The sequence below is a fragment of the Setaria viridis genome, chromosome 1, assembly GCF_005286985.2.
Source record: "Setaria viridis chromosome 1, Setaria_viridis_v4.0, whole genome shotgun sequence".
Taxonomy (NCBI): Eukaryota; Viridiplantae; Streptophyta; class Magnoliopsida; order Poales; family Poaceae; genus Setaria; species Setaria viridis.
In genome coordinates, this window is record NC_048263.2 from 22,408,378 (window position 1) to 22,430,369 (window position 21,992).

At 44.3% G+C, this 21,992-nt stretch overlaps 4 protein-coding genes across 4 annotated transcripts; all 4 read left to right on the top strand.

The window, feature by feature from the left end:
* The first annotated feature begins 3,474 nt into the window (after positions 1-3,474).
* On the top strand, positions 3,475-10,370 carry LOC117851352 (type II inositol polyphosphate 5-phosphatase 15). Its single transcript, XM_034733156.1, has 11 exons — positions 3,475-4,490; positions 5,926-6,178; positions 6,277-7,084; positions 7,579-7,700; positions 7,796-7,880; positions 8,078-8,243; positions 8,388-8,425; positions 8,524-8,773; positions 8,947-9,070; positions 9,166-9,496; positions 9,863-10,370. Exons 1-11 carry the CDS (start codon positions 3,602-3,604, stop codon positions 10,127-10,129), a joined length of 3,333 nt encoding a protein of 1,110 aa, XP_034589047.1. The 5' UTR covers positions 3,475-3,601; the 3' UTR covers positions 10,130-10,370.
* A 1,741-nt stretch (positions 10,371-12,111) lies between these two features.
* On the top strand, positions 12,112-15,541 carry LOC117841108 (uncharacterized). Its single transcript, XM_034721683.2, has 5 exons — positions 12,112-12,437; positions 13,156-13,316; positions 13,597-13,630; positions 14,597-14,699; positions 15,003-15,541. Exons 1-5 carry the CDS (start codon positions 12,150-12,152, stop codon positions 15,317-15,319), a joined length of 903 nt encoding a protein of 300 aa, XP_034577574.1. The 5' UTR covers positions 12,112-12,149; the 3' UTR covers positions 15,320-15,541.
* Positions 15,542-16,883: 1,342 nt separating this feature from the next.
* On the top strand, positions 16,884-18,580 carry LOC117867046 (small ribosomal subunit protein eS27). The gene is made up of 4 exons (XM_034751367.2): positions 16,884-17,041; positions 17,130-17,231; positions 17,356-17,384; positions 18,191-18,580. Exons 1-4 carry the CDS (start codon positions 17,039-17,041, stop codon positions 18,315-18,317), a joined length of 261 nt encoding a protein of 86 aa, XP_034607258.1. The 5' UTR covers positions 16,884-17,038; the 3' UTR covers positions 18,318-18,580.
* Positions 18,581-18,731: 151 nt separating this feature from the next.
* On the top strand, positions 18,732-21,739 carry LOC117867038 (protein DMP6). The gene has a single exon (XM_034751356.2). The coding sequence runs from the start codon at positions 20,808-20,810 to the stop codon at positions 21,429-21,431; it is 624 nt and encodes a 207-aa protein (XP_034607247.1). The 5' UTR covers positions 18,732-20,807; the 3' UTR covers positions 21,432-21,739.
* Positions 21,740-21,992: the final 253 nt, after the last annotated feature.

The window sequence follows — 21,992 nt, forward strand, 5'->3', positions numbered from 1 at the left end:
TTGTTTGTTTTTTTTTTTGCATCATAGGATCAAAAGCAAAGGCATCACTAGGAAAATAAATCTATAGCACTAATTAATACGGTTATTGCAACATATATATTTGTTGTAAAATTATGCAACTACTTCCATGAAACATATTTGTTGCACTAGTCCTAAAATATTATCGTGGAAGATGTGCCTTGAAATATTGTGACAATATGAGATCGTGGTGATACTTTTTTTTAATGCAACAGCAACTGTATTATTATTGCTACAATATAAAATTATGGCAATAACCTTAACTCAACAATTATTGCACTTCATACATATTAGCAACAAAAAAAATTTGGGTAATGTAGCAATAAAAATTTGTGAAAATAAGGCATATATATTGCCACTATTTTTGTTTTATGGCATGTTGAACTTATATATTGCCACTATTTTTGTTTTATGGCATGTTGAACTATGCAATGAATTTTCCATGTTGTTTAGACTAATCCAAGTGAATTATACTCATATGATTTTTTTTAATATCATGCATTAGAAATGGCATACATTTTTAATATCACGCGCGGGTGCACCCAAAGCTATCGGTTGTGTTCGCTTGCCGCAGCCTGCAGCGTTTCCCACTCGATGGGAGAGGTTTTGGTTGTCGCTGGAACATTCCCATCACCATGCGGTGCAAAAGTAGGGAATACCTTTTTTTATTTAAAACAAAAATGACCAGTGTTTGGTTAATTCCACACCACATTTGTACTTTCTGCGCACACATCTCGCCTCTCACCAGTCGCCTATCGTGAGAGCTCCACCAACGGTTTCACGATTTCTAGTATTGTACTTGGTTGCCACACTCACCTTTACTTATTGTGTGGCTCGTTAATAAAGTTAGCCTACTTTCACGCAAGCTAGGACGAAGTCGCAAAAGATCGGTTTTCGTATGCAAACTGTAGCGACCATATTGGCTTTAGTCGACCACCATGACTTCAACGACATGCTTAAAGATGCTTGTGTTGAATTTATCACATGTTCAAATGTAACTGGTGCTTTAGAAGCGGTGGCCTCAGTGTTGAATGATCTCAACCTCCTGAGCATGTGTCACACCAAGTTTTATAAATAAAACCGAATGCACATTACATATATGCCAGTATCAGTTTACTCACACATGCGACATTTGCAAAGAGTGAATCATAGCAATGTTATTATATAAGCGATAAACATCATTACAAAATGACCCGAGGTCTGAAATTGATGATTTAGAAGTGGTGACCTCAGTGTTGAATGATCTCAGCCTCCTGAGCAAACGCAGTGGGTACGGTCAGTTGCAAGGCATAGATGTGCGAAGCCCATGTCATGTTTTTGTTATTGCAGTAGATAAATTGGCATTGCTTTATACAAATTAAAGTATCCACAGCAATGCTGATCGGCAATGGGAATGGGCTAAGTAGCACAGCTTTCTTTTTTCAGTAATTGGATAGGCTGAGTATAGGTGAATGTCAATTTGTGTAAAAAAATGCACATGCCAATTTACGTCTAGAAAAGTCTTAATTGCATATCAAATTACCAAGTTTAAAAGGAGGTCTTAATTATTTGGAAATGAAGTATTTCACACCGGCGATTCTTATCCTTAATTTGTTGACACTTCTATCTCTACTAAGTACCAGAACCCAAAACTTGTATCCCTTCACTTTTAAACATATGGTATCTTGAACAAGCTAATTAGTTTAAAAATAAAGTAGTTAGCTTGTTTTAAATACCATATATTTAAAATGGAAAGAGTATACTCAACTAATTTGTGCAATTAATGTGTTCAACACTTTTCTCAAAAATAAGGGACAAACATGGTTTTTTTTTACCCATTGATTTTAACTTCTTATTTTGTTAAATTTGTGAAAATTCACTCCTTCCTGATCCTACGGACAATAATTGTTTTTTGAGCACAGAAACACCAAAAAAAGACATGTGAATATAATTCAGAATGAAAGGTAACATTGCAAGATTGTCTATTTGGATGGAATATATTAAAGCATAAGAATTCGAAAAGCAAGGAAAGGCACAAAAATTTGAATAGCATTTTGGATTAATTAATTCCATGTTGCTTTTGCCTTAAATGATTTAGTCACTCTATAGGAATTTCATTTTGTTTGAAGAGGCTCAAGCTTTTTGTGTTCGAAATGACCATATGTAGAAACTTTCCATACTATTCAATTTCTATAAAAAGTTCCTTTAGGGACTCTAAAACATTCATGGCAAAAACATGATTATGGTAACAATAGTTTATTAATGCTACAACATTTATGTTTTTTGCATCATAGGATCGAAAGCAAAGGCATCACTAGGAAAATAAATCTATAGCACCAATTAATAGGGTTATTGCAACATGTATATTTGTTGTAAAATTATGCAACTACCATCAGAAAACATATTTGTTGCACTAGCCCTAAAATATTATCGTGGCAGATGTGCCTTGAAATATTGTGAACAATGAGAGATCATGGCGATACTTGTTTTTAAATGCAACAACAACTGTATTATTATTGCCACAATATAAAATTATGGCAATCACCTTAAGGCAACAATTATTGCACTTCATACTTATTAGCAACCGGAAAAAAAACTTGGGTAATGCAGCAATAAAAATTTGTGGAATAAGGCATATATATTGCCACGGTATTTTTGTTTTATGGCATGTTGAACTATGCAATAAATTTTCCATGTTTTTTAGACTACTCCAAGTGCATTATACTCATATGATTTTTTAATATCATGCATTAAAAAATGACATATACGATTTTTTTATGAGTTAAGGAGCATAAAAAATATAAAGTTATAAAGTAACAAAATATATCTTGAGCTCAATGCACAGACCAGAGCCTATGCACATGCTTTGGAACCATTATCATAAATACAATGTATGTAATAATTAATTGATTTGGATTCGTAAGAAACAACACAAATACTATAGGCGTGCTCGGTTCCTGAGCCAGCGTTGCCTCGCTTCACCCGCTTGCCTTGCCAGCCCAGACGAGCGAAAATCGCTCTCCCTCACAAGCAAGCTTTGCGAGTACAAACTCCAATAAGAGCTTGCTGCAGAACCGAACACTCTATTCTTACTCAGCTAGGCAACGCAAGCTGCGGCAAGGGATCCAAGTGCCCCCTATGCAATGGTCTAATGGATGAGTTATTTGATATACCTGTATGCGTTTATGACATGAGATGAGTCTCTTTTCTTTTGCTCCTCTTCCTCGAGGCACGTCTCGGCTGCTGTTGAGCATTGATCAAGTCAAGCGTCTTTGAATCTGCAGACTGCAGCTGCCCGACCGATCGTCGTCCTCTTCATTTGAAACTTGAATGTCGTCGTGATCTTTGTCACGACAGCAGGAGCAGGGGATCGGCATGGGCTTTTCTGCTGGTGACCTGTTCTTGAGTCCTGCCTGACTTGACCGACCAGCGCAGCATGTGCTGCAAACCGTAAACGGCCGGCCCACTCTCCGGCACGACCGAACGAACCGATCTCTTCCTTCCCCCACCGAAACGGCATCCACGCCGGCCTCCGCTGCTGCTGCCTGCATTGCTTGCTGCGGCCAGCCCTTGTCCCTCTCCAGTCTCCCCTCCGATCTCCCCAATGGCGGATCCCGGCGGCGCCACGAACCCCTTCGCCTCCCCGTCCCCCGCCGCCGTCTCGTCGTCGTGGGACGACCTCCCCGACGACTTCTTCCTCTCCGCCTCCATCTCATCCCCTCCCGCTGCCCCCGCCCCCATTCCCTCCACCTCGCCCCGCCCCGCCGCCTCCCCTGTGCCCCACCGATCCGCCTCCCTTCCTCCCACCTCCACCCCCGCCCCCGCCGCCTCCGCCTCGGCCTCCGGTTCCTTCTCCGACCCGCGCAGCCGCGCGCCTCCGGCGTCGCATCACCCGCACCCGCAGCCGCCGCATCTCCTCCACCCCAGCCACTCCCTACCCGCCTTCCCCGCCGCGGCCTCCCGCTCCGCCGCCGCCGTCTGGCCCCCTCCCCCGGGGCCACACCACTCGGGCTCCCTCCTGGAGTTCGCCGCCGCCCCGGCCTCGCGCGCGCACCGCCCTCCCGCCCGCTCCGCGGCGCGCGCCGACCGACCGCCCCCGCTCGAGCTGCGCCCGCGCCCGCCCAGGGAGTCGCAGGCCCGCGCCGCGCTCCGCGCGCTCGCCTGCTGCCGCGATGCTTCCCGCGGCGGCGCCCGCCTGTGCCTGTGGGCCGCGGGCGAGGCCGGTGTCAGGGCGTGGGACCTCGCGGACGCCTTCCGCTTGCCGCCGGCTCGGCAGCGCTGGGGCGACGAGGCAGCCGCGCCCTTCAGGGAGTCGAGCAGGACGCCGCAGGCGCTCTGCCTCGTGGCGGACCCCGGTCGTGGGGTGGTGTGGAGCGGCCACGCGGACGGCCGGGTCATGGGGTGGAGCGCGGATCCTGGACCGGATGCGGGGGAGTGCCTCGCGTGGGAGGCGCACCGTGGGCCGGTCTTCGCGTTGGCCGTCTCTCCCTACGGTAATTCTCCTGCCTCCATTCTCTGGCGATCAGTACGGATTTGCACCACTCAGATACAATGTAGCACTAATTATCGTGATTATTGGAGAATCGCGAACTATTTTGGCTTTGCAACTTTAGTAGAGCATTGTTTCTCCTTCACCGAAGGTGGGCCTGTCTTAGACAGTAAAACAGAATGTACAACTGGTTTAGCTTATACCTAATTACCTATTGTACACCTGATAAAATAGTTCCAAGTACTGAAAATAAACTCTTCCTCACTGGGGGCATGTAGCCACGCAAGAGGAGCTGTATTCTCTTTCCTCTGGTAAATCCTCAGTTCCAATAACTTTCTCCAGATCAGTCTTATGTTCCTAGCAGTTGCAGGCATTCTGTTACTTGTTTACAATCGTGTTTGCAATACCATTTGCAGTCTCTTTATTTTACTAGCTTCATGAAATATGGCTTAGTGTTGTGTTCAATACACTACTGCTGGATCTGCCAAATGACTCATTGAATAAGCAAATGCCTACTATCACCAGACTTCATCAACTGAAATGTGACAAGGCATTGCTAACTTTCCAGATCATGATGTGTTGATCCAGCCTAGGAGGAACTAGGTAGTTTTTCATTAAGAAGAAGAAATAGGCACCCTAATTCGAGTTGAAGAGGACTCAGACCTGGGTGGCTGGGATGCACAATCACATCTCCACCCCTCCAATCAGCTGAGCTAGGCTTACTTTCTTGTTGTGGTCTCTATCACTCAGTACATATATTTTTAGCTGCGTGTTATCTCAGAATTGAATCAGAGCAATTACAAGTAATTTAAAAATCAGTTACTTACATTTCAAGTACAAGGAGTTCTAACCTCTACATGTGGTTGAAGCTTGGTGTCATATTTTTTTAACTAAGCAAAAGCTTTACTATAGTACTCAAATTCCTGCACTATCACATCCTGCCTCCAAATATTTTTGGTACACTTTAATGGCACCAAAAGTTCTTCGTGTTATATCATCCTTGTACTGTTGACAGTTTAACATTTTGCGGTGAAGATTTTCTTTAGATATGTGAAATACCCTCAATAACCCTCTCACTTATTTTCTAGTTCTCATGCATTCCTTCTCTATTATTTTCCTCCCTTGCTGCCAGACCAACAAGAACCATCCCTTCCTACCTTCAGTTGCTACTCCCTCAACATTGATTGCCATCTATATCTGCACAGTTAGTTAGCATCTCTGTCTTCTTCATTTATAGGTGGTAAGCCTTTGATATCCACTAGCACCACCAGGGCATGTCTCTACTCTTTGGTGAGCCTCTGACTTCATATCTTGCACTTCCTAATCGACCAGAGAGCCCTTCAATATCCTGCTCCAACTGGCAACTGTAGTTAAACTTATATCTCCGATCAAACCATATGCATGCATGACGTGCTGATTTTTATTGCATGTTTTAATAGGTGATTTGTGGTCTGGGTCTGAAGGGGGAGTAATCAAAGTATGGTATGGAGAAGCGATTGAGAAGTCACTTGTTTCACAAAGAGAAGAAAAGCGTAAGACCTCCTTTTTAGTTGAAAGATCATCCATTGACCTTAGGGACATGGTCAGTGATGGAGGGGCCTGTCCCTTGCCTGCCGTAGATGTAAAACTTCTATTGTCTGACAATTCTAGATCAAAAGTATGGAGTGCTGGTTACCTCTCATTTGCACTCTGGTACACTTCATGTGTTCATTTATCTTGTTGCATTTGACTGACATTAGTCCAGCTATTTCTATATTTGTGTAATACTGTTATCTATTTTTGCCATGCAGGGATTCACGCACTAAGGAGCTTCTAAAAGTGGTAAATATTGACGGCCAAGTTGATACCCGTTTCGACATCTTATCTGCTCAGGATCCATGTAGCTATGAAACAAAGCAAACCTTATTCTCCTCTCCAAGGAAAGAGAAAGCTCGCAGTCCTGTTGGTTTCTTGCAGAGATCACGAAATGCTTTGTTGGGAGCAGCTGATGCAGTCCGGAGAGTTGCTGTTAAAGCAGGTTTTGGAGATGACACTCGGAGAATAGAAGCATTTACAATGTCGACGGATGGGATGATCTGGACAGGATCTGCAAATGGCTCTCTTGCCCAATGGGATGGTAGTGGTAACCGCTTGCAAGAGTTCCTGCATCATTCATCATCTGTTCAATGCATTTGCAGTTTTGGAACAAGATTATGGGTGGGTTACATGGATGGCAGCATCCAGCTGTTGGACCTTGAAGGAAACTTGTTAGGCCAATGGGCTGCACATAGTAGTCCAATTCTGAGTATGGCTGTTGGAGGTTCATATATCTTTACACTGGCTGGTCATGGAGGAATCCGCGGATGGAACTTGTCATCCCCAGGGCCTCTTGACAGCATTTTGCGTTCAGAGTTGATTGAGAAAGATGCATCATACAAAAAATTTGAATATATGAAAGTATTAGTAGGTTCGTGGAATGTTGGGCAAGAAAAGGCATCCTATGAATCTTTAAGAGCTTGGCTAAAACTCCCGACACCAGAAGTTGGAGTTATTGTAGTTGGATTGCAGGAGGTAGACATGGGTGCTGGTTTTCTTGCAATGTCTGCTGCCAAAGAAACGGTATAGATTTCGTATTCAGAAATTTTACAGTTTTGTTGTTTATTACATAATCATTATGAAGACATGCCTGCTAATGGTTGCAAAAATCATCTGAAGATATATCCTATGTACTGGGCTAGTCCAAGTCCTAGAAACTTGCAGCACTGGATTTCTGGACCAAAATATTATGAAACATATTGTGAATTTTAGTTAACAACTAGTTAGTTGAAGATTTATTGTGATTACATATAATATTGCCTCATTGTTCAATCTTCCAGTCTTGGCCATAATTGTACTCGTAGATTTTGTTTAGACTTGTGGCTACCTTTTTCAATTTTCTGTAAAGTTCCCCAAATGACACAAGCCACTGCAAAGAGGAAGTTTGATTATTACCTATTTAGAAGTTGAAATTTTCGAGAAAGTTAATAAGCATAGTTTTTAGAAAAAAATGTTCTACCATTTCTTTTTTACTATCTGTAACGCTGAGTTCCTTGTATCATTTATACTGTCTTTAGGTAGGGCTAGAGGGAAGTCCAAATGGAGAGTGGTGGTTGGATGTCATTGGCCAGATTTTGAAGGGCCACTCCTTTGTGCGTGTTGGTTCAAGGCAGATGGCTGGATTAATCATTGCTATATGGTAATCTGTTTAGGACTAGATCCTCTTTTCCTTGAGCTGAATATCCAAATTGTCATTTGTTTTTGTGGAAGCTATTTAATTTCTTCTTTCTTCAGGGTCAGAATAAATCTTAAGCAGTTTATTGGGGATATTGACAATGCAGCAGTGGCATGTGGATTAGGGCGAGCAATCGGCAACAAGGTGCTCATTCTATGTTATTGATTGTTCCCCCATTTTTAATATTGATTATCATAGGAATATTGTTTACAAGTAACATCAACAAATTAAATATGCTTTACATTCAGCAACCATTTCAACAAGCAAATATTCTGCGAAAGTTACTCTTAGTGAAGCAATGATCTAGTTTACTGTATCTTTGATGTATCTGACTATTTCAGGGAGCAGTAGGATTGAGAATGAGAATACATGATAGAAGCATTTGCTTTGTAAATTGTCATTTTGCTGCACATATGGAAGCTGTGAGCAGAAGGAATGAAGATTTTGACCATGTATTTAGATCAATGACATTTTCTTCCCCTTCCAATGGATTATTGACGACATCAGGTATTTGTTCAATCTTCTCTCATTAACTTTTTTGCATTAGCTTACGGACGTGCAAATTTGTGAAGATTTTTGTGCAGATTTTTGCTAATCACATTCTTCAGTTATCAATATTTTATCTTATGTACACTTGTTTTGTTTTTACAGTTTCTGGTTCTGGTACTCAGCTTCTTCGAGGAGCAAATGTATGCTGTTAGTCATCTTCATTATTTTTTTAGCAGATAGAGTTATTGCTGGATCCATATTGTGTGATTGTAAAACAGCTGTCATGTTGCCATGACAGGGATCAGGACTGCCCGAATTGTCAGATACAGACATGATTGTGTTTCTTGGTGACCTCAACTACCGGCTTTCTAATATTTCTTATGATGAGGCAATGGGCTTGGTTTCCCGTAGATGCTTTGATTGGCTGAGAGACAATGACCAGCTACGAGCAGAAATGAGATCTGGAAGAGTCTTCCAGGGGTTACGTGAAGGAGAATTCAAGTTCCCCCCTACTTACAAATTTGAGAAACACATAGCAGGCTTATCAGGTTTAAAACTATCTTTTTAAAATCATAGTTATTGTTCAGGATTAATTGCATTAGCATAACTATACATTGCAATAGTCTAAGTAGGGAGTCCCTACTTGCAAAATTAGTTGATAATATTCCTAGATCTTCTGAAGCACTGGTTGTAAGGATCTTCACTTTTATTTTTCTTATAGGTTATGATAGTAGTGAGAAAAAGCGCATTCCAGCCTGGTGCGACAGAATCCTATATCGAGACAGCCGAGCTAGTTCGGAAACTGAGTGCTCTTTGGAATGTCCTGTGGTTGGTTCAATATCACTGTAAGTTGTTTGCTGTTTGACTATCTCACTATATATAATGCTGTTACATCTATGCTGTCAATTAATTTGCATTGCCTGTTATTCTATTTTTGCAGGTATGACTCTTGCATGGAAGCAACAGACAGTGATCACAAACCTGTAAAATGTGTGTTCAATTTAGATATTGCTCATGTCGACAAGCAAACAATGAGGAAGAAATATGGGGAAATAATGACCTCAAATAAGAAAGTGCGGTACTTGCTTGAGGGTATGGAGGCTTTCCCTGAAGTAAATATCAGCACTGATGATATCATTCTGCAAGATCAAAACCCTTCTGTTGTGAAATTACAAAACAGAAGTACAAAAGAGTTGGCTTGTTTTGAGATCATTGGTCAGATACCAAACTCGTCTGGCACACCTTTTTCAGGTTTCCCTTCTTGGCTGAAGGTAGGTTACTGCTTTGTCTTTATACTCCTTATCCTACGCTAAAAATGTACTTCATTTGAAATTTTGAACATAGTTTAGTATAGCCTGGGACATGACTTGTACACAGATGACTGTCACACAACCGATTGTATGGGAACTCATCAAGAGTTGGCTATGCCCAACAATGATGGTGGAAAGATTAAGTAACTGATGCCAATCTGCAAGTCTTATTACATCTAGGTTTTCAATTACATGACTAGCATGTTTTATGATTGAGATGATAATGAAGCTGGCCAACTTTTTTTTGTCTTGTTTTTTCAATTTAATATCTGTTAGATGCCATGAGCTTAATGCTTTTAGAACTGAAATAGTATGTGTCCACCACAGGTTTCTCCAGCAGTTGGTATGATTTCTCCAGGACAATCAGTGGAAGTGACATTGCAACATGGACAACTACGAAGTCAGGACTATCTTTCTGGAACCTCAGGGAATAGTTCTGGAGCTGACCAAGAAAAGGCTGCAACGCTGCTGGTGACGGTCACTGGAGTGTACTCGACAGCCAGGAGAGATCACAAGATACATGTACAGCACCAGAACGGCAGGGACGCATTTCCGGCAAGAGGTTACAACTTTGCGGATCGATTCTTTGGTTGAGGCATGGTTGTGAAGCTAATTTAGTTTGTGGATCAGAGAGGTTGGAACTACTGGGCGTGTGATGACGCATAGCCGGTTTTTCTTTTCATCTAAGTGTGCATAGAAATTGAATGTTGTAGGGAAAAAAATCTTATTGTGAGAGTGACAGCAAAAAAGGGTTTCTTGATGTAAAATTTATCGTCCCAAAGAAAATTTTTGAACAAGTACGGCGATATAAACTGCAAAGCTGATATTTTCTGAACGACTCGGTCAGAGATGAGCCTAAGGCAGGGATCCAGCAGTGCCCCCTGCGCAGCGCTCAAGTACGTACTACGTAGTGCGTGGCACTGCAGCAGTTAGAGAAAGAAATGAAGTCATGCTGTGGCCTGAGGCAGATAGGGAGAAGAACTATGAAACGCTCCAACCTCCGCACCCAAGGAGGGAAAATGGAACAAGATTTGCAACATAAAGAATATACAACTACAATTGTAATGCATCGTCAAGAATATGGAGATCATCGGCCGGCTGTATTTTAGCTTACCTTACGGCCTTCGTCCCCCCGCCTTTTCCCCGATGACACCACCGCCTCACTAGTGCCGTCCCCGGCGCTGGCAAGACCTGCCTTCGAGCTCCCACCCCTGCCGTTTTCCCTCCTCCCCCTTCTCCTTCTCTGTCGATGGCCGCTCGCCTCTACCTCTGCAGCCGTCTCGGCCGCTCCCGTGCTAACCCGTCGCTGGTGTTTGCCGCACCGTCTTCACTGCCCAGCTAGGGGTCCTCCGCCGCTCAGCTCCGATGGCGCCCGCTCCGCCGCCATCTCGACTGCCACTACCGTCGACCGGCGAGCCACCCCGAAGCCTACTCCAGACCCGCAGACCATAGGTAAACCCAACCCCCAACCTCAAACCTGGAATCCCGAACCCTAAGGTTCGCCTGCGCCATTGCCGGAGCTGGGAGAGAAGAACACCGGCCGGCCATTCCAGTCAACTAAAATACGGCCGGCCATTTTGTAGTCATTACCTTAAATAAAAATGGATAAAAATCCCATGTTCACGTCTCACGTAGGTTTTAGGTTTAGTTTGAAAAGTCAGGTGCACAATTTTTTGCTCTTAGAGGGTTGTGGAAATGATAAATGCTACCTTTTAAAACTTATGAATGCAACATTCCGAATTTTGCAAATAATTCCGAAAAAAGGTATCTGCAACTGCAAGAGAAGCGGTTGTGAAACATATTGAATTCTTGATTCAAGATTGCAACAAAAATATTTCAAAATATGTTGGCGCGCCCGAGCATGTAATGACCGACATGTTTGGATATGTTGCAGTACACATAATCCTTTGCCGTTGGAGCTCCATGTGGCTGCTTGGACCACCATCTATTACTTACCAATTTGGGAAGGGAGAATATGTGCTGCATGGTATAAGTATTTTGGTTTTTTCCTTCGTTAGCACTTCGCGATTGTTCGTCTAGCATCTAATGCCCCGAACACCTAATATATACTATTTACTTTTTGTTCTTTCTATTTTTCTTTAGATTGATCCAATCTCTTATTGTTTCCGGTAAAGAAAATGTGAGTCAAGTAATAATTTTTATAAAATTTATCGGAACATTTGATTTCTTTACCGGGGACATTTACTTTTTTTTTACAAAACATTTTTTTCTCAAACGGAAAACATGTCCGAAATATTTTTGTAAATAATTCTGTTTTAAAAAAAATTTCACAATTAATTTCAAAACCAAGCATTTCTATTAGTTAAGTTGAAAATCAAGAACCATATTAATTGCAGGTTGGACATAGGACACTTTTTTTCGACAATGCAATTAAGCAATCCATCATATGTTTAAGACTGAGAATTTCCGTCGACAGCAAAATATACGTGCATTTACAAGGATGGGGGTGCGTACATGAACACAAGTGTTATAAGTGCAGACGTACTGTGTTCATGTCAACACACGAGAAGGCATCCTGACCGTCCATCTGAGCCAAAACCCCACACGCGACGACAGAACGGCGCGGCAGGCGGTTGTGGGGAGAGGCGAGAGGATGCTGCGCTGCCTGTACACGCAGCGGCGGTGGGCGCACCGCCGCGGCGGCTTCGTGACCGGCGGCACCGGCTGGTCCAAGCCGCCGCCGCCGGGCCTCGGCCCCGCCGCGGGGGCGGGCGCGAAGAAGTCGGAGTGGTGGGCGGTGGACGGGGAGATGCACGAGATCGGGGACGGCGTGCCGCACCGCGAGCGCTTCGCCATCCCGCGGGATAACCTCCCCAACCGCCGCCGGAAGCAGATGCGGGAGCAGTTCATGCGCCGCACGCGCCTCGTCCTCAAGGACTCGGTAAGGGCCCCCCGACCGAGCCTGACAGCTCTTCCGCTGCTCCCCTCAGTCCTCCCCCCACGCCCTTTTTCCTTAAACCCTAGGACTTGCCGCAGTTTGTTGTCTTCCTACTGAGTAGTTAGTTTATATGGACGAATTTAATCTTGGTTACCATAAAATCTTGAGTCAAGGTTATCCAGCGAAATGGGTTCAGTGTGGGATTTACCGCTGTCTTCTCCATTTGTTTTTAGCTTTGGTACAACTGGAGTACCCTTTAATTTCCTGAAACTATTTAAGTGAAGTCAATTATTCAGGATTGCCTCTTTATTCGTTTCTAGAGGATTTGGTGGAGTTACAATGTAAAGAATTCTGCTGGTTCCTTTGCACTTCCTGTAGCAAATTCATGGGCATCAATTGAGTTTAGGATCTAGCCTTCACATTGGAATGACTGAATTCAGTGCATCTTGTTTGAGACTAATAACTCTTAATTGTATATTGTATAGTAACAATCAAGTTACTTCATTCATACGAGGGACGGTGCATAGTGTGAACTGAAAAGCATATTGTGATTAACAATTTTTGTGATAAGTGCATGCTTCGTAGGTGGAAAGTCAAACTGAAACATTAGTTACTTTGTTCTGAGGCTAGAATTTATTGGCTATGGTGGCCTATAACTATAAGTCCAGAATGGTGTTCTTTGATGCTAGGAACCTGACCAGTGAGCACAAAAAATTTACAGGAACACGAAACATGGTGCAAAAAGTACATGGAACTATACCAAGAACTTAGAGAAAACTGGGAAAGGTTGTATTGGGATGAAGGTTATTCAAAAAAGATTGCTGAATCTCATGCTAATTATGACTCTGCTGAAGAAGATGATCTTGACTTCTCGCCATACAGGTAGCATGGTCAATAGATCTCTTTTGTTTTCCTTGCTTACTGCTTAGTTGAATTGGTTATTTTTAACACCATACACATTGTTTCAGTTTCCACTGTATTCTTTTAATCATATCTGCTAGAACTGTGCCCTCATGATTGTTTGTTGGATTGTTGCAACTTTAGGATGTTTATGGATATTTTAAATTTTGCTGTCCATCTGGTATGCTATATGAACAAATTAGCGCCAAGAGTATATTATATCTTGATCCCAGAAAGTCTCATTACTGTTTTTGTATTGCAGTAGGAGAAGGCAGTCCAATTTAGAATCAAACAAGGTGCGTTCTCTCTGTGGTACTGATACATCTCATAGATAATTTCTTTATGTTGAGGGACTTGCATCTTGCTATGGACTAAAGATGCTAATGCTTTGGGCTCTTCACATCCTTTGCTTATTGCTCTCTGTTTGTACAGAAGCTTATTGAAATGTAGAAGAGTACTAAGGCTCAACTCGCTGTTGCTTTTCTGTACTTTAAAACCCATGTGGAAAGTCAGTTGTGAAAAATCTGGTGCCCCATTTTGTAAATCAGACTTGGTTACAACTTATATTACCCAATAGTTACTTGTCTATTTACTCTCACTTGACTATTTTTTTAGCATCTATTCTTATACTTGTAATTGCAACAGGGCTTAGGGGAAATAGCTAATGAAAAATCAAATACTCCAGTAACAATGTTGTTGTAATCCACTACACTGCTTAATGGAGCTGAAATAATATGTCTCATCAAATTACCTAGTTAGAATTATTTGGAATGCCTGTGACTGCTCTAATCTTTTGCCATATTGGGCCTAAGTTGGCTATGCACAGAGCCACACCCACATGTTGAAAGTAAATGAATTATCATATTATTTCAATGAATGAAATAGAGCCAGCGAATGAAGCAGATTCATTAAAAGCTCAATTGACAGATAAAAACTGAAAAAATAATGTATTTAGCATACATTTGCCCTGGGGAATCTCTTTTGTCTTTTAACATATTCCTGGAACTTTGGATTAAGAGTTGGCAGAACATCAGGCAATCCGAAACTTTCTTAACTGACATTCAAGAGAAAAGGATGAATATTAAAATTGTGCAGGAAACTTTCAGTTAACTTTATAGTGCTACCTGAACTGGATCAAATCTGCTGTCAGTTCTTCAATATTGTGTATGTTCTTTTGCTGCATCAGTAATCATGTTTGATATCAACAATAGGTCAACTATTAAAATTCAAAAAGTGTTGTCAGCTATGAGTTTGTACTGCAGGACCTTCACTTTGGGGTGAACAAACAAGGTGAAACGTGGGAAAGGGTTACTCAAATTCGTGACAAATTTGAATATGACAGAGAAAGGAGAATGAGAGAACGAGGTAAGCTCATGTTTGTTGGTACTGGATTTTTTTTGGCTATACATATAAAGCTGGTATGAGGCATTTCCACTATTGTCGTTATTTTAATAAATGGTTGATGGTATTGTTTCTTGCAATAAAATAAGTCATGTTACATGCCTTCTCAATGAATGGCAGCTTGCACCCTTTTGACAACTCGGCAAAAATGTACTGTTATAGATAGTTATGCATTTTAAGTTTGATTGGTGTTGCTTACATTGAGCCTTTATATGTTCTGTTTGTGTTTTCACGTTTTGTCATCTATTATCTCCCTGTATCTTGCAGCATTTGCTCCCATGAACATGGAGAGCAATTTTGGTCGGCATGATCTGAGATTTAGAAGCCAGGATGATTCAAATTTTGCTCCGACAGATGCGAGTGACGATTTTGGCTCTCATGGTCAGACTTTCGGACACCGTTCTGATCGAAGTTTCCAAAACAGCTCAAGTTTCAGGAACCATGGCGATTCAAGGTTCCAAAATGAATCAAATTTCAGAAACCAACGTGAATCAGATTTCCAACACAAATCAAGTTTTGGAAATCACCGGTATCCAAATTTCCAAAACCAACGTGACACCAGAGACCATGCATTTGATGACTAGACGTAGCCATAATCTTGCTGTGAGAAAGTGGTTGTTGATTTGCTGGCAACTTGAGCATGCCGATTTTCTTGAGATGTAGTAATTTATGGCTTGTGTCACAGAAATTATTTTATGTGGTAGTGCCTGGCAACGAAATAGAAAGGAAAAGAATTTCTGTTGTAAACTTGTTGGCTGCTTAGCCGAAATAGTAGGCATTTATAAGAAATAGCTGCTTGAAGATGATATGCATTAGCAGATACTGCTCTGTTCTACTCTTCAGGCCATTGCGGGATCAGGACCATCTGGATCGGCATGCTCTTTGCTGAACAGTAAAAGGTTGAAGCAGTATGAGGTTAACTTCCAATCCGGCCAGTCCCTCTGCAGCTTGCTCCCAACATTGCGTTTTGTCGTAGTAATTCTGTTTTCCGGTGCCAGATTGCTCTGTGTTAATTGTCCAATTCATGTAAATGGATAGACTTCTTCAAGCTCCCAGTTTATGTTCTTCAAATCGAAATATCTGAGCTGAACCTTTTCAACTCAATAAAATTATCGTTGCTGACAAAGTTTTAACCTTCTGGTGGTATGTTAAACCCATATAAGGCCATACGTCATTTTTTGCTTACCCTTTTCTGTTACGTGGCCTTTTCCTACCCGTATGTATCTAATGTTTCTTTAATGGAAAAGGTCCTTTTGACGTCCCTCGTCTGTCACCGTAGTCTGAGTTTCGTCCCTCATGTGCAAAACCGGGTATCGGCCATCCCTCAACTTTAAAATCCGTTTAATTTTTATCCCTCGGTTGTTTTGAGAGTGGTTTCCCATAACATGGCGCTAGGTCCCACATGCCATGTAGCTTTCTTCCTCTTCTCTCTTCCTCCTTCCCCTTTCTCTTCATCCTCTCTTTCTCTCTCCGTTAGACATCGACGGCCCTATGCCCTCGTCGCAATAGCCGCAGCTGCACGGCTCAGCGGAGATTCGTGCTAGGGCGACCTCTAGGTCGGCACGCAGGTCCTGTCGAAGGTGACGAACGCGAACCCTCTCTGTCTTCCCCACCCGGCTGCAAACCAAGTGAGGCACTGCACGCCGCCATCGCCAGGTAAATGGTATGAGCGCCCTGAGGAGGTTGGAGGCCTCGGCTGTCGAGCGGCGTTGCTACCGTAGAGTGCCCAGATGACATTGTGCAGGGGAGCTCACGCTATCGGGACCGCTCATGTTGTGGGGGAGGATAAGAGAGAGGGGAAGGAGGAAGAGAGCCACCTAGTATGTGGGGCCTCAAATATGTGGGACCTAGCGCCACGTTATGTGAAACCTCCCTCAAAACAGCCTAGGGACAAAAATAAATGGATTTTAAAGTTGAAGGATGGTTAATATCCAATTTAGCACGTGTGGGACAAAACTTAGACTACGATAATAGAGGGACGTCAAAATGACCTTTTTCCTTCTTTAATTTAATTCTGTAGGATTCTGGCCCAACCCATTACCAGGCCAAGCCCAACAAGTCCAACACAAGTCTAATCGGCCCATTGTGCAATGCTTGTGTCACTCCAAAGGTCCAGATGGTGAACCAACACGATCGAACGGCCCAGAATCTCCAGATCTCGCTATAAAGCGACAGCCACACGCACCGCGCAAAACCCTCCCGGCTCAGGCTCGTCCGTCGCAGCGCCGCCGCCGCTCGTCGCCTCCATCTAGGGCATCTCCCCTTCCTCTCCACCGCCGCCGAGCTCAAGCAAGCCCTGCAAGATGGTATGTTTCGATCGTTTTCCTCTACGTCCTCTCTAAGATCCGAATTTGTTCCTCCTCAATCTGATTATGAGATTGATTCGTTGCGCAGGTGCTCCAGAACGACATCGACCTGCTCAACCCCCCGGCGGAGCTCGAGAAGCTCAAGCACAAGAAGAAGCGCCTCGTCCAGTCCCCCAACTCTTTCTTCATGGTACCTCTTGTTATCCCTAATTTGCCCACCGTTTCTGTGGTCGGGGCAAAGCTACCTATTTTTCGTGCACCTTTTTTCTTGTTTTCCCATGTATTAATTGAGAAATATCGTTCTTGTGTTGCAGGACGTCAAGTGCCAGGGATGCTTCAGCATGTAAGTTTTACTGGCCCTCCAGCCTCGTTTCTAGGTTTAGACCTACGAAGTTCTCGGTCATTGATTGATACATTCTTGTCGTTGTAGATTTATGGTAGTCTTTACTTATCATCGTTGATTGATTCTCGTCACGGTAGCCTTTACTTGATTGATTCTAGTCTATCCACTGCACGTGATGCTTGTAATTGTGAATCCACCTGTAATGCATGCTTGTCCAAGCGTGCTATCACACTGATATTTGGTGAAAGTTAACTTGTGCAGTCACATTGGTAGGGTTTCTGTAATTGCTATTGTGAGTCACTAATTTTCAATGTCCTTTGCTTGGCTGATAATTGTCATGTTATTAGTTTAATTCCTGCCACATTTTTTATTGGAACTTAATTTTTTTTGAATATCAGAGTTAGCAGGTATTTAAAAAATCTCAGCAAATCACTCTTTACCAATCTACCATGATCAGTTTCTCTTGGTGTACTTTGTATGGTAGCATGCACAAATTTTTGAATATCAGAGTTAGCAGGTACTTAGTTGTTTGGTATTTGAGAAGAGGTATTGGATTTTTATGTTGTTAAACTAAAATTTTTGTGAATTGTACCTCCAAAATTCTAAACAGGCACAGATTTTGGATGAGTGAGTACTGTATTGTGGTCATGTTACTTAATAATGATTGTTCTTTGCTACTTTATGTTTGAACAAGTTGGATATTGACATCAATGTATGCTGTGCGCTATGAACTTTGCACTGATTTTGCTTCTAAACATCATTTTTTTTTCTTGTCTCCTGAATTTGAATTTGAATTTGTTTTGCAGAACCACTGTTTTCAGCCACTCCCAGACTGTTGTGGTGTGCCCAGGCTGCCAAACTGTCCTCTGCCAGCCCACTGGAGGAAAGGCCAGGCTCACGGAGGGCTGCTCCTTCCGCAAGAAGGGAGACTAGATTATAGTCTGGAAGATGATGTTTGTACTGAGCTGGTGTTTCACTTTCGAGTATGTAGTCTTCAAATTTTGTGCTATGTGAAGTGTTAGGGTCCTGAACTGCTGCTTAGCTAAAAGGCTTTCAATATCTATTCCAGTGCTATGTATCGGATGCTACTACTCAATATTCTGTTCGCCACCTGCTTTGTCTAATTAGCTGGGGTTGTTTTGGATTGTGATAAACAAGTGGTGAAATTGTTGAATTATACTCTGGGTTTTGGCTTACTGATATGTCGTCCTTTTTTTTAGCAAAAACTTTTTTGTGGCTTTCCATTACTTGCATGCTCTTTTGATTAATCTATGGTAGGTTAAGCCTGCACTTTGCCTGATCATTACTGTTTTGGGTTTTGTATTGTAAAGTGCTGATTGGAAATGTAAGTCGTTATGGATTCCTGTTGAATTCTGTTGTTTGAAACAAGATTTAGGGTTTCTAATTGTCTAGTAAGATTTATGGTTTCATTACTGTTCTTAGATGTAATTGTTCATGTAAACTAGAACGGGTTTAGAGGGAGTGGTGGCCGTACTAGAACTGGACGGGTAGCTTGAGAGTCTGGGTTTCCATCGGAGGGGCAGGACCCCGCAGGAGAGTGGTGGGGAGATGGGCTGTCAGAGGGGGTTAGTGTTGGGGATGTTAGAGCATCTCCAGCCGACTGATTTTTCCCTTTTCCCTTTATCACCTGAAATTCCCTTACACGATTTTAGAATTTTTAATTTTAGAATTTTAAGGGAAGGTGCGGAAAGATTTTTCCCTTTCCCCTCTATCACCTGAAATCCCCTTTCACGATTTTAGAATTTTTTATTTTAGAATTTTAAGGGAAGGTACGGCCCCTTTCTTCTCTTCCTCTTCTTACACGTGGACTCACCTATCATACTATGATAGATGTTCTTTTTCCTCTCTCCCTCTGTTCTCACCCTTCTCTCTCCATTCTCTACCTGTGCCCTCGCTTGAGGAGATGGGCATGGTATTGGCGTGCGTCACCGTGTGGCTACCTCTAGCGGGATCACGTGTGGCTACCTCTAGCGGGGTCACGCGGCACGATGGTGCCCGCTGCGCCCGCCCCCCTCCCCACTCGTGGCCGCGAGGCTTGGTGGCACCCGCTTCAGCACAGGGTGCGCGCGCAGGCCGCGGGGCACGATGGCTTCACCAGGACCGGTCGCCCACCCAGGTCACGAGGCTTGGCGGCGCCCGCAGGGGCCGACCGACGCGCAGGGCGTGGGGCACGGCAGCGCCCCCTAGGGCCGGTCGCTCGCACATGCCGTGGGACACGACGGTGCCCGCTAGGGCTGGTCGGCGCGCAAGCCCTTGGGCACGACGGTTCCCGCTAGGTCCCACCAGGGGTAGTGGCGGCGCGGACGGTGGGTTGCCGATGGTGGCGCGGCGGATGGCGAGGTGGCCGTCGGTGGCGCGGGTGGACGGTGAGGTGGCCAACGGCGGATCGAGCGGCCAGGGCTTTCTTGTGGCTTGCAGATCCTACGGTTGGAGAGGAATAGGGAGTAAGAGAAGGAAAGGGAGAAGGATGAATTCCCCTTTGTAAAGGGGAGAGGGAGGGGAAGAAAGGGGATTGAGAAAAAAATAGAGGGGAAAGGGGAATGGAAATGGGATCTGCTTTAGCAGATTTTTCTCCCCTAAATCCCCTTTATAGCTTAAAAGAGGAAAGAGAATCTGCTGGAGATGCTCTTACTCCTCCGAACATAGAAGGGAGATAGAGGAAGTAGGGTAGAAATGGGAGAAATAAGCTACAAAATATGAGAGCAAGTGAGAAGAGTGTGAGTCCGTTCTCATGACGCTTTGGGTCCTTTGTACATAGAAGGGAGGGGATGTCAATTTTCACCCAAATCTCTTGTGGCTACATCATTTACAAGTTCGCACAAGACCCATTTGCTGGACTAGCTTGGTAGCGAGCGATTGGTGTTTCATTTCAGATTTTCAGGAACCAAAGGCAACAAGGGAGGCTCGTAGGATCTTGAGGAGGAAGAAAGAGTTGGGTTGTTGGATTGAAATGACAGCCCTACAATGGGGGATTGGGGGAGGCGATAGATAATTTATTTTAGGTCACAGTCCTCTTCGCTTGAGTTGCATGATGAATTCGCATTTCACTTTGCCAACAGAAGTTGTATCCTTCAGACTTCCAGAGGTCGTTTGCCACTTTGCACAGGCTGCGAAGTAACCAGTGGAGCCGCGCCTGCTGAATCCGGGACGATGCCATTGAGATGGCCATCCATGGCTCCTTGTGGAAGCTTAGCAAACAAACTCGGGCTTCTTTGCGTTAATGAGCGGTTCATTAGTGGCCCAAATCGCACGCCACGGCGCATCACAAATGTTCCTTGCTTCTGCGTCAATACAGCATATAATTCCATTCCTCGTGCCTGCTAAAATGACTTGAACCCATGCTTCCTGCACTACTGCTCTGGAACAAGCGATATTCCAAGCCAAACACAGGCAGGCGTGGCAATGGCATCATCACGACCGTCCGGCGGCGACGCAGAGGCGCCGCTGCTGTCGGCCAGCGGCAGTGGCGCGCAGACGGCGCCGGTTCCGACGACGACCGTCGTCGGCAAGGCGCTGAGCAGCACGGCGGACCTCGCCAAGCACCTCCCCACGGGCGCCGTGCTCGCCTTCGAGATGCTCTCGCCGTCCGTCACCGCCGACGGCACCTGCAACGCGGCGAACCGCGCCCTGACGGGCTGCCTCATCGGCGCCTGCGCGCTCTGCTGCTTCGTGCTCTGCTTCACCGACAGCTACCGCGACGCCGCCACGGGCGCCCTGCGGTACGGCTTCGTCACGCCCAGCGGCCGCCTGCTCCCCGTCGAGGGGGGCGGCCCGCCGCCGCCGCGGGACGAGAGGTACCGGCTGACCGCGCGCGACGTCGCGCACGGGCTGCTCTCGTTCGCGGTGTTCCTGGCCGTCGCCATGGTGGACCGCAACGTGGTCGCGTGCTTCTACCCCGTCGAGTCGGCGTCGACGAGGCAGCTGCTGGCCGCCGTGCCCGTGGCCGCCGGCGCCGCGGGGAGCTTCCTCTTCGCCATGTTCCCGTCCACGCGCCGGGGGATCGGCTTCCCCGTGGGGTCGTCCTGATGAAATACAGTTATCTAAATTGCTTGTGTGTTGCTTCTGTATGTAGTCGTGTGTGGTCGTGTGTTGGGGAGCGCGCTACTGATTGATTTATGAGCCGATTACGCCGGTAATTCGCTGAGACTTGGTTTTACCGGTGGTGCTGGTAAATCCGAACTAACGGTTTACCGCTGGTGCTAGTACATGTAAAAACTGATTTATTTTTATTTCTTGGTGAATCTTGAACATGTGAAACTAGAACGTGTTTGAGATGTGCACATGCTTTAAAATCCATTTTACAGCATGTAACAATATATCTTGTTGCAATTGTTTATTTTTCCTAGATTTTTTTGGCTTAAAAAGTACACTCCATGCGCTTCGTCATCAATACAACAATTATGCCACATGCCCAACAGCACAAGTTTCACATAGTTCTTTCGTATGGACTTGTGAGGACTCATATATACCTTCATTCCTATAAGTGTTTACCTTCTCTTTTTTCTCGAACACGCAGGAGAGTTGCATATCATTATATTAATAGAAAAAGAAAGAATCATACATAGATCCAAACGCACACCCACACAC

Bases quoted from the DNA above. Each gene is read 5' to 3' on its own strand.
- LOC117841108 (XM_034721683.2), top strand. From the start codon at position 12,150: ATGCTGCGCTGCCTGTACACGCAGCGGCGGTGGGCGCACCGCCGCGGC. The intron at 13,317-13,596 runs GTAGCATGGTCA...TTTGTATTGCAG, and splicing joins CTTGACTTCTCGCCATACAG to TAGGAGAAGGCAGTCCAATT. The intron at 13,631-14,596 runs GTGCGTTCTCTC...TTTGTACTGCAG, and splicing joins CCAATTTAGAATCAAACAAG to GACCTTCACTTTGGGGTGAA.
- LOC117851352 (XM_034733156.1), top strand. From the start codon at position 3,602: ATGGCGGATCCCGGCGGCGCCACGAACCCCTTCGCCTCCCCGTCCCCC. The intron at 6,179-6,276 runs GTACACTTCATG...TTTGCCATGCAG, and splicing joins TACCTCTCATTTGCACTCTG to GGATTCACGCACTAAGGAGC. The intron at 8,244-8,387 runs GTATTTGTTCAA...TTGTTTTTACAG, and splicing joins TGGATTATTGACGACATCAG to TTTCTGGTTCTGGTACTCAG.
- LOC117867038 (XM_034751356.2), top strand. From the start codon at position 20,808: ATGGCATCATCACGACCGTCCGGCGGCGACGCAGAGGCGCCGCTGCTG.
- LOC117867046 (XM_034751367.2), top strand. The intron at 17,232-17,355 runs GTACCTCTTGTT...CTTGTGTTGCAG, and splicing joins CCCCCAACTCTTTCTTCATG to GACGTCAAGTGCCAGGGATG. The intron at 17,385-18,190 runs GTAAGTTTTACT...TTTGTTTTGCAG, and splicing joins TGCCAGGGATGCTTCAGCAT to AACCACTGTTTTCAGCCACT.